At 37.8% G+C, this 15,030-nt stretch overlaps 3 protein-coding genes across 3 annotated transcripts; 2 read left to right on the top strand and 1 right to left on the bottom strand.

Annotated features, from left to right (window-relative positions):
* Positions 1–355: 355 nt before the first annotated feature.
* Positions 356–2,272, top strand: LOC129243606 (uncharacterized). The gene has a single exon (XM_054880750.1). The coding sequence runs from the start codon at positions 356–358 to the stop codon at positions 2,270–2,272; it is 1,917 nt and encodes a 638-aa protein (XP_054736725.1).
* Positions 2,273–5,184: 2,912 nt separating this feature from the next.
* Positions 5,185–6,861, bottom strand: LOC129243605 (uncharacterized). The gene has a single exon (XM_054880748.1). It carries the CDS (start codon positions 6,859–6,861, stop codon positions 5,185–5,187), a length of 1,677 nt encoding a protein of 558 aa, XP_054736723.1.
* A 2,959-nt stretch (positions 6,862–9,820) lies between these two features.
* On the top strand, positions 9,821–12,296 carry LOC129243604 (uncharacterized). The gene is made up of 2 exons (XM_054880747.1): positions 9,821–11,675; positions 12,247–12,296. The coding sequence occupies exons 1-2, from the start codon at positions 9,821–9,823 to the stop codon at positions 12,294–12,296; spliced, it is 1,905 nt and encodes a 634-aa protein (XP_054736722.1).
* The last annotated feature ends 2,734 nt before the right edge of the window (positions 12,297–15,030 follow it).

Raw genomic sequence — 15,030 nt, 5'->3', positions numbered from 1 at the left:
TTAGTTTGCATTTCTAGCTGTTAGACCTCAATGATAATTAACTCTTTTTTAAGGCTTACGAATCAGCACTGAATTCAGTTGCTGAATTGAATGTCGTTCCTATATTTGAAGTGCGTGACATGCTTTCTGATACAAATTTGCCCATAGAGTTTTGTTTGCTCTTCTTAGGTGCATACAAATATTCACCTGTTTTACGCTCGCATGACTAAAAAATTACGTCAATATAATTTTATTACCGTAACCCAATAAATTTTAAAATAAAATTGCTTCTCTAGTACAATATGCGCTGCTCGTGCCGTTGGCAGTCTCCTTCATTGAAGACTAGAAGCAGTCAGTTTGATGTATTTGCTACAAAATGTGCGTTTCAACATTATTCGGAATTCTTCAAATCGGCTTCTATGTGATTTTTGTGCGCACCAGTGCATCAGTGAGCATTCATCAGCTTATCACCCAAGCAAATACAACTCAATCCAACCCGCTGGAAATACTGCTCACATCCATTCAAAATGAGCAAAACTTTAGCACAATGGTGCTGTGGCGCCGTAAATCAACGGATTGCTTTGCTGAACTCTCCAACTGCAGCACCGCAAAACTCATCTTCAACGGCAGCCACTCGATCTACTTAAATGCGCATTACAGTCGCGAGCTTTTAACGCTTGTGTGTCTTGACGATTTTGTCGACCTTTGGCTGCTTGAAAAGATGAGCGACAGCTTGCGCCATATGCGTGAAACGAGGGTTTTGTTCCTGCTAAAAAATTTTACTACTTCGCAGCAAGAGTATATGCGGAAACTTTTCAGCTACTGCGATCAGCAACAAATGTTGAATGTTTTGGCTATACGTAAGGATTTCGCAACAACCGGACTTTTCTACACATTCACCCGCTTCCCTAACTTCACCATGGACGAAGCTCAGTGGCCGAGTTTGTACTACCCACATCGTCTCAAAAATCTGCATGGTTATGAGCTGCGCACCATGGCTTCGCAATCGGAACCGGGCTCTATTGTCTACACAGACCATCAAGGCCGAAAGCGTAGTTCCGGTTACGTGTATCATCTCATTGCGACCTATGCTGCGCAGCTTAATGCCAGTCTCACTTATAAGATGCGTTTGAATGCGGGCGCCAGCATTGAAACCTCGATCTTAGCAAACCTTACCGGTGCTTACGAGTTGGATTTACCGATTTGTTTGCAAATTCCCGTAGAAAATACGTCGCTGCATGGGCTCTCACACATAGTGGAGATCAGCAATTGGATGCCTATGCTGCCACGCAGCGGCTACATCGAACGCTGTGAAATCTACAAACACATCTTGAGTAGAAATACTTCCATAATAGATGTAGTAATTTTTATTATTTTCTCTCTACTCTACATTTGGATTACCAATGAAGCTCATAGTGTGCGCAGGCCCGGCAAGTTTCCTTACAAGGAGTTGTTCTTCAACGATAAAATATTTCGTGGCGTCATTGGACTCTCCTTTCAATTGCGTAAAGAACGCAACTACAAATTTTATCTGCTCTACTTTCTAATCTTTCTGCAGGGTATCATTTGGAGTACCGTTTATTGCGCGCAACTCAATGGTTTCTTTAGTCGTCCGCCATCCGGTGAACAAATCAACACTTACGACGATCTCAAGATGCGTGACATACAAATTGCTATACCTCTGGAGGAATTTGAGTTGCTGGAAAAGTTCATGTCCAAGGCCTTCATGCGTACCTACAGAGACATTTTCCTCATGATACCCGAGTTGCGTGATTTCTATGCGCTACGTAAGAGTCTTAACACACGATTCGCCTACTCGACTCATTCGGAAATCTGGGCAATGGTTGCACGCCAGCAACTTCACTTGTCACAACGCCTATTTCGTGTCTCAGAGGAGGTGCAGTTTCATCGGCAGACTTTATTGGCGGTACCCTTGGCCGAAAATAGCGTTTATCGCGCTTCGTTCAATGCCTATTTGTTGGATATGCAGGCGTATGGTTTCTGGAATCATTGGACAGCGATGAGCCTATTCGAAATGGTCGAGGCGGGAAAGCTCAGCCTGGAAGATTTTGTAGAACCACTCGGTGATAAAGCGCTACAATTGCGCGATCTGTATTACATTTGGTGGATCTATATTTCGTGTATTGCCACTAGTTGCTTTTGCATTCTGGTGGAAAGTTTGAATCAGAAGCTCAAGCGTGACGGTCAACAATACTTGGCACTGCTATGGAATCAAATTGCAGAACGTTTGAATTGGAGAAATAAATTTAGTAATATGGGAAATATTGTGTGATGAATAATATTTGTTATAAAAATAAAATTACTAATCAATGTTGAAAGAAGACTTCACTTAAATTATGAACTTTCAAAACTAATCTCTTTAAAGCAGAGCGATTCAAGTGATCCAAGTATTTTACACATTACCGTAAATTTTTCTGAGAATTCGGTTTATTTGTAGGCTTGAGTGTGAAAAAAAAAAGAATAATAAAGAGTAAACTGAAAATAATTAAATAAAAATTTATAATTTTGAGATTTATTCTTCAAGAAGAATAGAAAAAAAACCAGTTTAATTTTACGCTTTTGCCTTTTGTAATGACTAAATGTTCAAATGGCTATGAGTGAATATGGCAACTTCGTAATTGCTCCGTATACATACCATACATACATACACACATTATTGTAATGCCATTTTTTATACATAATACAAGGAAAACTTTTGAGCATCTCCGAATAGTATTCATTCGTATGCTCGTTTTAATGAATCTAGTTTTTAAGAGACGGCAACACTATTCAAAAATATCTTCATAATATTGAAATAACAACAATTTTAAACAGGTGGCAACCGTCTGCAAAAATATTTGCTGGAGTAAGCTTTCTTACATTTCTTGCAATTGACACCGATACTGAATTGTTTTAATCATTTATTTATTGAATTTAAGCTTTAAACAGGTGGCAGCCTAATCGAGAATATGTTATATGTTAAGATTTGATACCCCCATTATTATATTCGGCTTATTTTGTTACTTTTTACTGAATTTAATTTAGGAAACAGGTGGCAACTCTCTCAAAAATACTATCGCAATTAATCCTTTGTTTACCTGTGTTTCAATATTTGGTTGAACTTATTAATTTAATTTGACTTTTTTCACAGGTACAAACAAGTGGCAACGCTCTACAGAAATATTTTGGAAAATAAACATTTTTCATTGGGCACTTGCATTTTAATATCTGATTTAACTTATTCACTTTCTGAAATTAAATTTTTAACAAGTACTTACATTTTCCAACAAGTGGCAACGCTCTAAAAACATGTTTTCGTAATTAAACCTTTTTTCATCGGACACCTGCACTGTAATATTTGATTGAACTTATTAATTTAATTAAAATTTTTTAACAGATACAAAGAAGTGGTGGCGTATATTTGCGAAATTAAACCTTTGCTTACCTGTATTGTAATACTCGATTCAACTTATAAATTTACTCAAACTTTTTTAATAGGTGCTTAATTTTTTAAACAGGCGGCAAATAAAGTCGAAACTAAATCTTTGTTTACCTGTATTGCAATATTTGAGTGCACTTATTTGTTTACAATAAATAAACTTTTTAATAAGTACTTAAATTTTCAAGTGGCAACCCTCTACAAAAGTATTTTTGAAATTAAACTTTATTTCATAAGACTGAACTTATTAATTCACTTTTTTTACAAGTACTTAATTTTTCAAGCAAGTGGCAACCCTCTCCAAAAATATTTTCGAACTAAAAACTTTTTTCCCTACACACCTGCGTTGTAATATTCGATTGAAACTTTTACTTTATTTAAACTTGTTTAACAGGTATCATACAAGCAAGTGGCAACCCTCTACAAATTATTTTCGAAATTAAAACTTTTTTCCCTAGACACCTGTATTTTTATATTTGATTGAACTTATTAATTCACTATAATTCAAAGATTTAACAGAGATTAATTTTCAAACAAATGGCAACCCTCTACAAAACTATTTGAGAAATTAATACTTTTTTTCATCAGACACCTGCATTGTAATATTTGACCAAATTAAAACTTTTAACAGGTGGCAACCTTTCCAAAAATATATACTAAGTTACGATTTTTCAAACCTCCTTCCTTGTTTCAAACCTCCCATACTGTTATCCAGTTTATTTTATTACTTTTTATTGAATTTAATTTTCAAACAAGTGGCAACCCTCTACAAAAATATTTTTGAAATTAAAACCATTTTTCGTTAGACACCTGCTTTGCAATATTTGATTGAATTTATTAATTTAATTCAATTTTTTAACAGGTGGGGACTATCTTAAAAGTGACATATTTTTAATCCTGCCAAACCCACATACTTATAAACCTTCACACATATAATTTTAATGGGATACAAGGAGCTTGTTTTTATTTTTTTCTCAAATATGTTTCTTAGAAAATACATAAAGCAAATATTATGACAAATTTGTTGACTGCCACTTTTAGGGGGAAAAAGATATTTTTTATGTTAAGAAAAAAAACATTTTTTTTGAAGAACCTCAAAGTTGCTTCGTTAAGTAAAGTAAACTATTTTAGAGCATAAATCTTAAAAGTAAAAATTACCGAATCAATTGGCTCCCATTCAGAATTTCATTCCTTTCTTGTCGCCTATGCAAATATGAAGCAAATTGGGTAGTTTTTTTTTTAGATACATGAAAACCACACACCAAAAATATGACATTTATGTAACTAACAAAGAAACTACTTTAAAATTTCTCATAAGTATTAACGTCACAATGAAATTTTAGAAAATAAGAAGCAAGCCGGGTAAATAAAGTTCTACTTCGTCCGAACTCTTCTAAGTAAGCGATTGTGGCTAAATCGTAGAATTGAATAAAAGTAGTAGTTTGCCTAAAATGGAAATATTAAATTTTTGTATTCTCATTTATTAATATTTGTAGATGTATTTACGTAATAGAAATACTCACAATATTTACCTTATCTCTCAAATGAATTTCAATGGCCAACTCCCTCACTCACATGAATCAAATTGCAACTCAACTTTTCTCTCATCCTTATTCCTCATGCTTCCTCCTCTTTCTCAATTCGAATACACAAATTTCCACAATAAAAACAACACTGCTCACACCCAGTCCACAGAGTAGTAAGCAGCACGGCAACGTCATATCTTCCACATGAATATCGTGAAAGTGCTCGATGCTACTATTGTCCTACAGCGATAATTTTGCAGTTGCCCACATATCCATGAAAGTCATTGTGCGCCATTGTTCCAAAAGACCTGTTTCGATTACTCGAAGTATCATCTTGTTCAAGGGCTCCATTAGGTATGAATTCTCAGCCAAGGGTATGCTCATCAATATACGGTCAGAAATCTTTAAAGTTGGTGCCAAACAGAATACTTTTTTTTCGAATTTTTGTTGTTGTAACTCGAAAATGGGCCAAATTGATTCCGGCATACTATAGCCATATGTTGTGTCGTACTCACCACGATGACGCTTAAATGTTTTGGTATCTTCTAGTTGCATTATATCCTTGAATGTTTGACTGAAAGCAGGTCCCAGACTTCTTTGTACTATTTCGACTTCATTGCCGTTAAGCATCACTTTTATTTTAGCGATTCGCAAATCGTTGAATGAAAGAATCCTCGGCTTTAGTGGAGGGCTCGTGAACAACGATTGGAAGTAAGCTGAATACAGGCTGCTAACAAAGAGGCCGAGTAGAAAGAGAAAAGTGTAAAGTATTTTCATTGAAAGTATTGGACGGTTCCGTATGAGTAGAGATAGACCAAATATGCCGCGGAAGATATTTTCATTAACTAATACATTGACCAAATTGAAGTCATTTGACTTCTTGAAGAATTTATGATTTATAAAATTGTCCAGAATTGAGAAGATCAAACCCAAAATCGCTAAAATTGTGATGACTTGGGTCGTGACGACCATCAAGTATATTTTCGAATATTCAACCGGTTGCGGACATGGCAATACAATAAACCATTCAATCGACTCCAAGGTGTACGACATATACGGATAGGTGGTCTGCACATCAAAAGATGATGGGCTTAAAGTGATTGCTATGTCCAAAATACCTTCCGTGACATAATCACTCAGAACGCTCGAATGTAGACCGTCACCTGGTGTGACTGGATGTAAATATTGGAATGTGACATTGTACTTTTCCGCAAAGGCGATCATCAGACGGCCAATGTAGCCACTCAAATGTTGTTGACCTGAGGCGTCTTCATAAATCATAGTACGTGGCTCAGTTTGTCCCGGTAGAGTAATGAAAGTTTTCCCTTGCAGATAAGTGTAATGATAAGAAAAGTAGCTCTGCGTTTGGTTCAATGGCTCGGGCAACCAATGTCCACTGGGAAATGGGTAATATCGATAGATCAGTGATTCTGTGTAGAAGTCATTGAAGATCGCGATCACATTCGACATGATTTGAACTTCCAAGTAATTCCGTAACGTAGTTAGAAGCGTGGGCGAGGGTTTTGCGACTGCGATGCGTAAAATAATGCGAGTCTGACGTCTATGTTGTAAGTTGGCGGCCATAATGCTGAGTAGCTTGAGATTGAGCTGTTCTTGTAAGCAAATTACTGTCAGAATGTTACTGTTGAAATGGTCCTTTAGTTTGTCTTCGGATGCCTTATAGCCGGAGACGAGTATCAACGGTATTTTTAAGTGCTTCCACAGTTCGTCAATAGGTAGACAACTTTTGTTCGCTGTTTGTAAGAGAAAAAGTGTATCAAAGGGATCCTCTTCGTAAACCCGACTTAGCGTATCGAGAAACGGATCATCCACTATCATGTCTTGGATGCGTTGTAAATGCGCCGAGTCGGTGGTGTTAAGCAGAAAAAGCAGCACCAATAAGAGTAGATACGACATTTCTTGTAGCCGAATATTTCAGAACTAATTAAGATGTCAGTTTTTGGGGTAATATTTATGTGGTTGCAAGTCCTACCCAGCCGTTGATTAGCGTGCGACTTAACATCTGTCAGTGACAGCGCTAGTTTAATTGACTTTAAATGAAGCTGTTCATTAATCAAGGAATAAAAAAACCCAGTTAATTATGTTCTTATATTCTGCACTAATTGCTTGAAATCTATAATTGTATTTTCTGCGCGACTAACTAAAAATAATATAATAATAGTTTTTATAGGCAGCGCTCAACAAATTTTACATTGTAAAATATTCACAAAAAACAGCAAAAAATACGCACACATGCATATGCAAACATTCGAAACTGACCATGCAGCAGATTTGGTTTTATTATGGTATCATAGAGTCAAGAGTCACAATTTTAGGCGAGTGACCCCATCTTTTTCCAATAGCGCCTTTCGATCCATACAAAGCTACTGTTGCATTCCTTATCCTTTCCTCAATGCTGGGCTTCCATGTTAGTCTTCTGTCAAGGTTTAAACCGAGGTATTTCACCTTGTCAGAAAGCACCAACGGAGCGCCCCTATTGAGGGGAGTAGATGTCTGGATATTTTATATTTCCCGATAAGAAAGATGAGTTCCATCTTGAGAGGATTTACCGACAAACCGCTCTGCGTTGAGATATACATACCTGCATCATATCTTAAAGAGTATTCACACACTTGCCACTAACAATTAGTGCCACATCATCCGCATAAGCAATCAACCTGCAACCCCTTCTCCGAAACCATTCAGCAAGTCATTGACAATGACAACCCAGAGATCTGGTGAGAGAACTCTGCCTTGCAGAGTGCCCTTACTTATCTGTCGGCGGAAAGAGATGTCACCCCACTCAGCTGCGACCATTCTGTCGCTAAGCACTCTGTAGATAAACCTCGGCTCTGATCCCCAGTTTATCCAGAGACTTGGTGAGGGCCTCAGGGAGGAGATTATTAAAAGCCACCTCAATGCTGAGGAAGTTGTCCACTACGAATTTCTTCTGATAAAGGGGCTTCTCCATACATTTCACAATTATATGCAGAGCAGATTTTGCTGAGTATGTTGGGTATGCGACAAACGCCCCCGAGGATTTTCGCCTCTTATGTGCTTAACCAGCAAACAGTCATGGATGCGAAAAGTTATTGGTGCGCTTCCCAAGCTGATGTTACAAGATGTTGGATTCATCAGAGAACGACTCCTCGCCTCTCATCGCTTCTCATCGCCCAACATCCCGATTCGTCTCTCAAGTACCCAAAGAGAGTGAAACTCATATGAACCTTGAAGACTCATGAAAGACCTCCATGCTTTCTCAGAAGCTTCTCCAAGAGACCCTCTTAGCCTTCCTAATTTCGGACTTATAGGTTCCTAGCTTTATCTTATAAAGCTCCCTTCCCTGAGGAAGACTTAACTCTTTTAGCCCTACTAAATAGGCGTTGGCACTAAACCCTAAGTTTGAAGAGCTCAGTTGTCCACCAGGGCGGGTTTTCCTTCTAAGGGAGCATTCTAAAAAGAGAGAGCTTTCAAGACGCAAGCTGCGATAAAAATCTCCACACCTGTCGATTGCTCCCACCGTGATCTAGATTTTCCTCGGTGCTTCGGAGAGAATTCTCCACATACGGAGTGGCTGATTACAAAATGTTAGCGCAGCCCGCGGGCCATCAGGATTGATACTAGTAAGATTCTGATTATGACATACTGGATTTGAAGCGGCTCGAACAGTGTAGCTCTGTAATATGAGAAAGCTGCTCAGCCCTATTCAAACCTGGTAGGGCGTAGTCTTTGGTGACTATGTAGGTTGAGTTGAGATGACTCCCCATAAGTTTCGGTATGAAATCTGGCTCTGAACACTGGACATAATGAACAAAACTAAATAAAACCACAAAAAACAACACGAAATGATAAGCAATGTAAGCTAACTGAATACCGAAGCTGAAGAAGCCTTTACTCTTGTAGCAGTACCTCTTGCAGCAGGTCAATGCCGTACAAACAGAATGACAATTCATTCGAGTAATGAGCTCGATGACATAGTGGGGACACTAAGATCCCGTCTCGACATCGACGTTACCTAACAGCCACAGCAGAAAGCGACACCAAACTCGGATAAAGGCGCTCCGGCCCGTCTGGCAATGACCCCAAATCCCGGCACGCTATTCGAACTGGTGGAGCGTCTAAGAAAGGCAATCGACGGGCTACTTTCATATGTCAAACCGCGAGAAAATGTCCAAGGCCATATTAGAAGAATGTGGAGTATAATAAAATGCGCACACGCTGACATGACTATGCAATTCAAAGCCGAAAATCGAAGGGTCAGGCTGATATCGACCCCGGTGCGAATAGAAGTGGCATTCCCCAAATATTTATATGGAATGTTTATGTTATTGCAACAAAACCAACAAAAAGTAAGTGTGAAACTGAAATCGCCTACATCTTTTCGAAGACTCGATGAACCTAAATATATAATTGAAACTCCCTCTTGAGCTATATTCGCAGTTTGAAGCCTCTAGCGCATTGGCAAGTTGCTACTTAAATCTATTTAAGTGCTCACTAATGGCAATCGAATCACGTCAGCTCTACTCTACATGAACGCTTAATGAAATTTCTAATTTGCCCTTCATAAGACTCATCAATCAGTGACTGCTTCAAGCCATTCATCAACACCCAAATAAATACTCAAGCCAATAAAATTCTTGGTTGATTGAAAATGTTTCCTTCCGTAACATATTTGACGACACTTCAATTACGATCATTTTCCGCATGATAAAATCTTGCACAACGGTAATTTTATATACATAGATTCTGGCATTTTAGGTCATTCACATATTAGCTACTAATGTTCCTGCTTTCGGATTTCGGTAGTAAAATTATATGAACAAGCAAAACAGTCTTAGCAGCCTTCTTAAAGAGTAAAGTACGAGTCTGCGGCAAAATGTTGCTAATAAGCAGTGCAATACTTCTCCTCAACTCTCCACTGTCGGTGGCTCACTTCTCAAGCAACTGGCACCTCGCAAACACTTCGAGCATCAACATCAGCCAAATTATAAACAAAATTCAAGTGGAGCGAGAAATCTACTCATTTCTCATTATCAACGCCCACGACTCAAGTCAGAGTTGTCTTTGTGACGATTCCATTCGAATTCTCAGCGCTTATGGCACTGTTAGGCTACTGCAAGCAAACAGCTCTTGCTCGCACACGCCCAGCCACTCCAATGATAAAATCCTAGTGATTCGTTGTTTACCGAATAGATTTGTGTCGGATTCATTGGAGGCGATGGTCGGTTGTCTCAAAAATAAACGCAATATCCGCATTCTCTTCATCTGGGATACCGAGTACAAGACTGAATGGATAAAAAACCGTGAAGAACTTCAACAACAGCAACAACTACTTTTCGAATACTGCGCCCAAATGCGCTTATTGAACGTGATCAGCATTTACAGAGACTACGTGGACGATGGACACTTCTATACTTTTAGCTACTTTCCTCAGTTCCATGTCCAACGTAAACCAATGAAGGAGGATTGCTATCCCGATCGCATCAGAGACATGAAGGGTGTCGCCATACGTTTTCTTCCCGAGAGTGTTGAACCATGGATTATTGTGTGGCGTGACCGGTTTGGTAATTTTCAGGTTACTGGGATTGTGGCAAAACTTTTGCGTGAATTCGCTAAACGAAACAATGGTACACTAACCTATTCGGTGATTGATAATTTGACGCCAGTACCAAATATGTTAGCGTTATTAGAGAATGATACTGCCGACATAGTGACTGGAATCGGAAGTTCAAGCTTAAAGACAGCTGGTGTTGATACTTCAGCACCTTTGCTGTCAATTGATTGGATTATTATGCTGCCTTTACCTCCCCTAGTACCCGACAGCGAAGTACTTTTATTCCTGCTCAATTCTGTGTTGGGACTATTTCTCCTGTTACTACTCCTCATCTTCTCATTCGTTCTTACATTGGAAGGTTTGCTTTGGCGGCGACGTTCTCCAACAAACAGTTTACGTTTCTTCATTTGGATATTCACCAATGTTGTGCTCCGTAGTATAATTGGACAGCCCTCGTGCTCGGTCGTTCACCTTAAGACGAAATTCACAAAACGTTTTATTTACATTTTTCTCTTGCTCAGTGGCATCTTCATTAGCACCTATATAACTGCGGGACTTAAATCGTATTTAACCAGCAATCCACATAAGTACTCCCGTTTAACAACGTTCGAGGAGTTTATAAATTCAGAAATAAAAATTAAAACAAGTAAAAAACTATATCGCACTCTGGCTTTTTATATCAATCCGAAATACGTCGGAACCATGGAAAACAAATTCATAATTGAACCATCGCTCGAGCTACTGCAACACCAGCGTTCCTCTTTGGATACACGATTTGGTTATGCAGTAGGTGACCCATTGTGGAAGGCAATGTCAACACATCAGTCGTATTTACCACGACCACTCTTCTATGTGAGCGAAAAAATCTATGTGATAAAAAATCTTCTACTGTCAATACCTTTGCAAGAACACTCCATTTATAAGGAAGCGCTCAACAATATGATCCATCAGGCACAAAGTATAGGACTCACTGATTTGTGGATCCGTCAGATCTATGATGACTTGCTGATGGCGGAAAAAATTAATAGAACTATAGTGGAGCCCGCTGTATATGAACCATTGGACTTGGAACATTTCCACTGGTTGTGGTGGATGTACGGCTTTGGCGTGAGCTTATCCGTTTTGCTATTTTGCGCCGAAGTTTGGTATTACAAAAGGACGCAAAAGAAGACTGTAGGTGAGCTGAGGAGATTGAAGAGGAGAGTTCCAAAAGGCAGGAAATGACTTTAGAGTTAGATGTAACCTTCGTCATTTCAAAGTGGACATTCACTCATAAGGGAAATGTTCAATTGAACAGCAACAATAAATAAAGACAGTATCTCTCATATTTATAAGAACGTTTTACCTAATATCAATACACTGTAATTCAATGTTTGTAAGTAAAATTGTTGTAGAATCTACTAAACAAAATAAAAAAATGCAAATAGAAATGAGTGAAAATAATTTACTATAAAATATTGGGCTTCCATGTACATCATGGGAGCGAGGGGAGTATATATACGGACTGCATAGACATATATACATTGTATAGACATATTTTTGTTTACATATAAAATTAGCATATTCATCTTCTATTAGATGTTGTAACAAATTTCTACTCCCATTGGTGCTGTGCCACCTCCGAACAATGCCTGATTTGACATCAGGCAACTAAAGTGTGGTTACATTTTAAGGGCCGATGTTAAATGTAAACCACACCTAACCGTTAAGTGTTTTTCTACATTTTCTTTGACATGTTTCAATTTCAGACTGTTTCAATTTGAACTATCGAAAGATACGCAATCGAGCAACGCGTTAAAGTTATTCAGGTTTATTATGAAAACGGGCGTTCAAATCAAAATGCATATCATCTTCAGTGATGAGGCACATTTTCACCTCAGTGGATTGGTCAATAAGCAGAATTGCCGCTTTTGGGCGAATGATAATCCAAGAGCGATTGCCGAAAAACTAATGCACCCACAAAGAGTGACTGTTTGGTGCGGTTTACGGGTCGGCGGCATCATTGGGCCGTATTTTTTCCAAAATGAGGCCGGTCAGGCAGTTACTGTGAATAGTGTTTGCTATCGTGAGATGATAACGAACTTTTTATGGCCCGAATTGGAAGATATGGATGTGGACGATATGTGGTTTCAACAGGACGGTGCCACTTGTCACACAGCTAACGAAACAATGGCTGTTTTGCGCAAAAAATTTGATGGCCGAATAATCTCACGTCGCGGCGATGTCAATTGGCCGCCAAGATCATGTGATTTGACACCATTGGACTTCTTTCTTTGTGGTTAAAGAAAAGGTGTACATCGATAAGCCAGCAACAATTCAAGAGCTACAGGATGAGATAATTTGGCACATTAACTTAACGGCATAGAACCTCAATTATGATTTAGCGTCATCGAAACTTTGGACCATCGGATGGAGGTGTGTCGCCGAGGTCGCGGTGCCCATTTGGCCAATATTTTGTTCCACGCGTACTTAAGCAATACTCATAATAAAAAGAAATGATAATAATTTCCTAAAATTTTGCTCTGTGCTTAATTGAGCTCTACCAGTATTAACATAATAAAGAGAAATGATAATAATTTCTTAAAAAAATTGTATTTTATTCAAAATCAACACCGGCCCTTAAAACTTAACCACCCTTTAGATAAGGAACTATTTGCATTTGATGGTTTTTGGAGGTGTGCCGCCGAGACCGCGGCGGTCATTTGGCCAATATTTTGCTCTGTGCTTAATTGAGCTCTACCAGTATTAACATAATAAAGAGAAATGATAATAATTTCCTAAAAAAATTGTATTTTATTCCAAATCAACATCGGCCGTTGAAACTTAACCACCGTTTACAACATCTGCTCCATACTAGAGTTGTCTTTGAGCCTCCACGCCTGGCTCGTGATATTCCTCAATGCGCGAATTATCAACAGCACGGACATACCAAATCGTATTGCTACAGGAAACCAGTGTGTATTAAATGTGCTGGCACCCATGCTTCTGCAAACTGCTCGCGCAAGACCAGATCAGAGGACGTAAAATGCGCATTATGTGAAGGAAATCACCCGGCAAATTATAAGGGCTGTATAATTTACAAAAATTTCCAAAAAAATAAAAAACCCACTACTGAGAAAAAATGAACTCAATCCAGCGCTTGTCCCCCAACAGCAGGAATTCACGCCTCGCCCCAATCCAGCTACTCAACTACCGAATTACAATACACTCGCACTATACACTTACGCATATGACGAGCTGTAAAAAACACGGTAAATATTCCAAACGCAAATAATCCAACTCCACACCTTAAAGAAAACACATCTGGAGCCCCAAATGAAATGAAAGATTTGATTGTCCTCCTCAAACAATTTATGCAGCAGATGACTTGTTTCCCTCACGACTAAAAACTCCAACTATTCGATCTAAACACTTACTCGAGATTAAAGCACTGCTCAATACCCAGAGTATCGATATTCTTCTAATATCGGAGACCCATTTCACAGAGAAGAGCTATTTTCAAATCCCAAATTATAAACTCTATCACGCATTGCACCCCAACAAAAAAACACATGCTGGATCAGTCATTCTAATTAAAAATACCATTAAACACAATTTAGTTAACTCCTACTGCACGGAGGCTATTCAAGCGACTAATATTACTGTTGAAGACTGGAAAGGCCCAATTATAATCTCAACAATATACCTATAGTCCGCCTAAGTATGCAGTTAAATCAGAAGAGTACGAAAAGTTTTTCTCAACCCTAGGAAGCAGATTTCTCGCTAGAGGTGACTATAAGGGAAACACACACATATTGGGGCTCCCGCCTTATAACCGCTAAAGGCCGGCAACTTTATGCAGTTATTAACAAATTAAATTTAATACCCACATCATCAGGTTCCCCAACTTATTGGCCATAGGATTTGGAAAAAAACTCCTGACTTGATCGATTTTTGCGTCGTAAAAGGCATCACATACCTCCATAATCTTTATCTATATTTATTTATCTTTATCTATATCTTTATCTTTATCTTTATCTTTATCTTTATCTTTATCTTTATCTTTATCTTTATCTTTATCTTTATCTTTATCTTTATCTTTATCTTTATCTTTATCTTTATCTTTATCTTTATCTTTATCTTTATCTTTATCTTTATCTTTATCTTTATCTTTATCTTTATCTTTATCTTTATCTCTATCTTTATCTTTATCTTTATCTTTATCTTTATCTTTATCTTTATCTTTATCTTTATCTTTATCTTTATCTTTATCTTTATCTTTATCTTTATCTTTATCTTTATCTTTATCTTTATCTTTATCTTTATCTTTATCTTTATCTTTATCTTTATCTTTATCTTTATCTTTATCTTTATCTTTATCTTTATCTTTATCTTTATCTTTATCTTTATCTTTATCTTTATCTTTATCTTTATCTTTATCTTTATCTTTATCTTTATCTTTATCTTTATCTTTATCTTTATCTTTATCTTTATCTTTATCTTTATCTTTATCTTTATCTTTATCTTTATCTTTATCTTTATCTTTATCTTTA

The sequence above is a fragment of the Anastrepha obliqua genome, chromosome 4, assembly GCF_027943255.1.
Source record: "Anastrepha obliqua isolate idAnaObli1 chromosome 4, idAnaObli1_1.0, whole genome shotgun sequence".
In the NCBI taxonomy this organism is placed as follows: Eukaryota; Metazoa; Arthropoda; class Insecta; order Diptera; family Tephritidae; genus Anastrepha; species Anastrepha obliqua.
The sequence above is the reverse complement of the archived record's forward strand: the minus strand, read 5'-3'. Positions and strand labels throughout refer to the sequence as shown.

Bases quoted from the DNA above. Each gene is read 5' to 3' on its own strand.
- LOC129243605 (XM_054880748.1), bottom strand. From the start codon at position 6,861: ATGTCGTATCTACTCTTATTGGTGCTGCTTTTTCTGCTTAACACCACC.
- LOC129243604 (XM_054880747.1), top strand. From the start codon at position 9,821: ATGTTGCTAATAAGCAGTGCAATACTTCTCCTCAACTCTCCACTGTCG. The intron at 11,676-12,246 runs GTGAGCTGAGGA...TTTCAATTTCAG, and splicing joins GACGCAAAAGAAGACTGTAG to ACTGTTTCAATTTGAACTAT.
- LOC129243606 (XM_054880750.1), top strand. From the start codon at position 356: ATGTGCGTTTCAACATTATTCGGAATTCTTCAAATCGGCTTCTATGTG.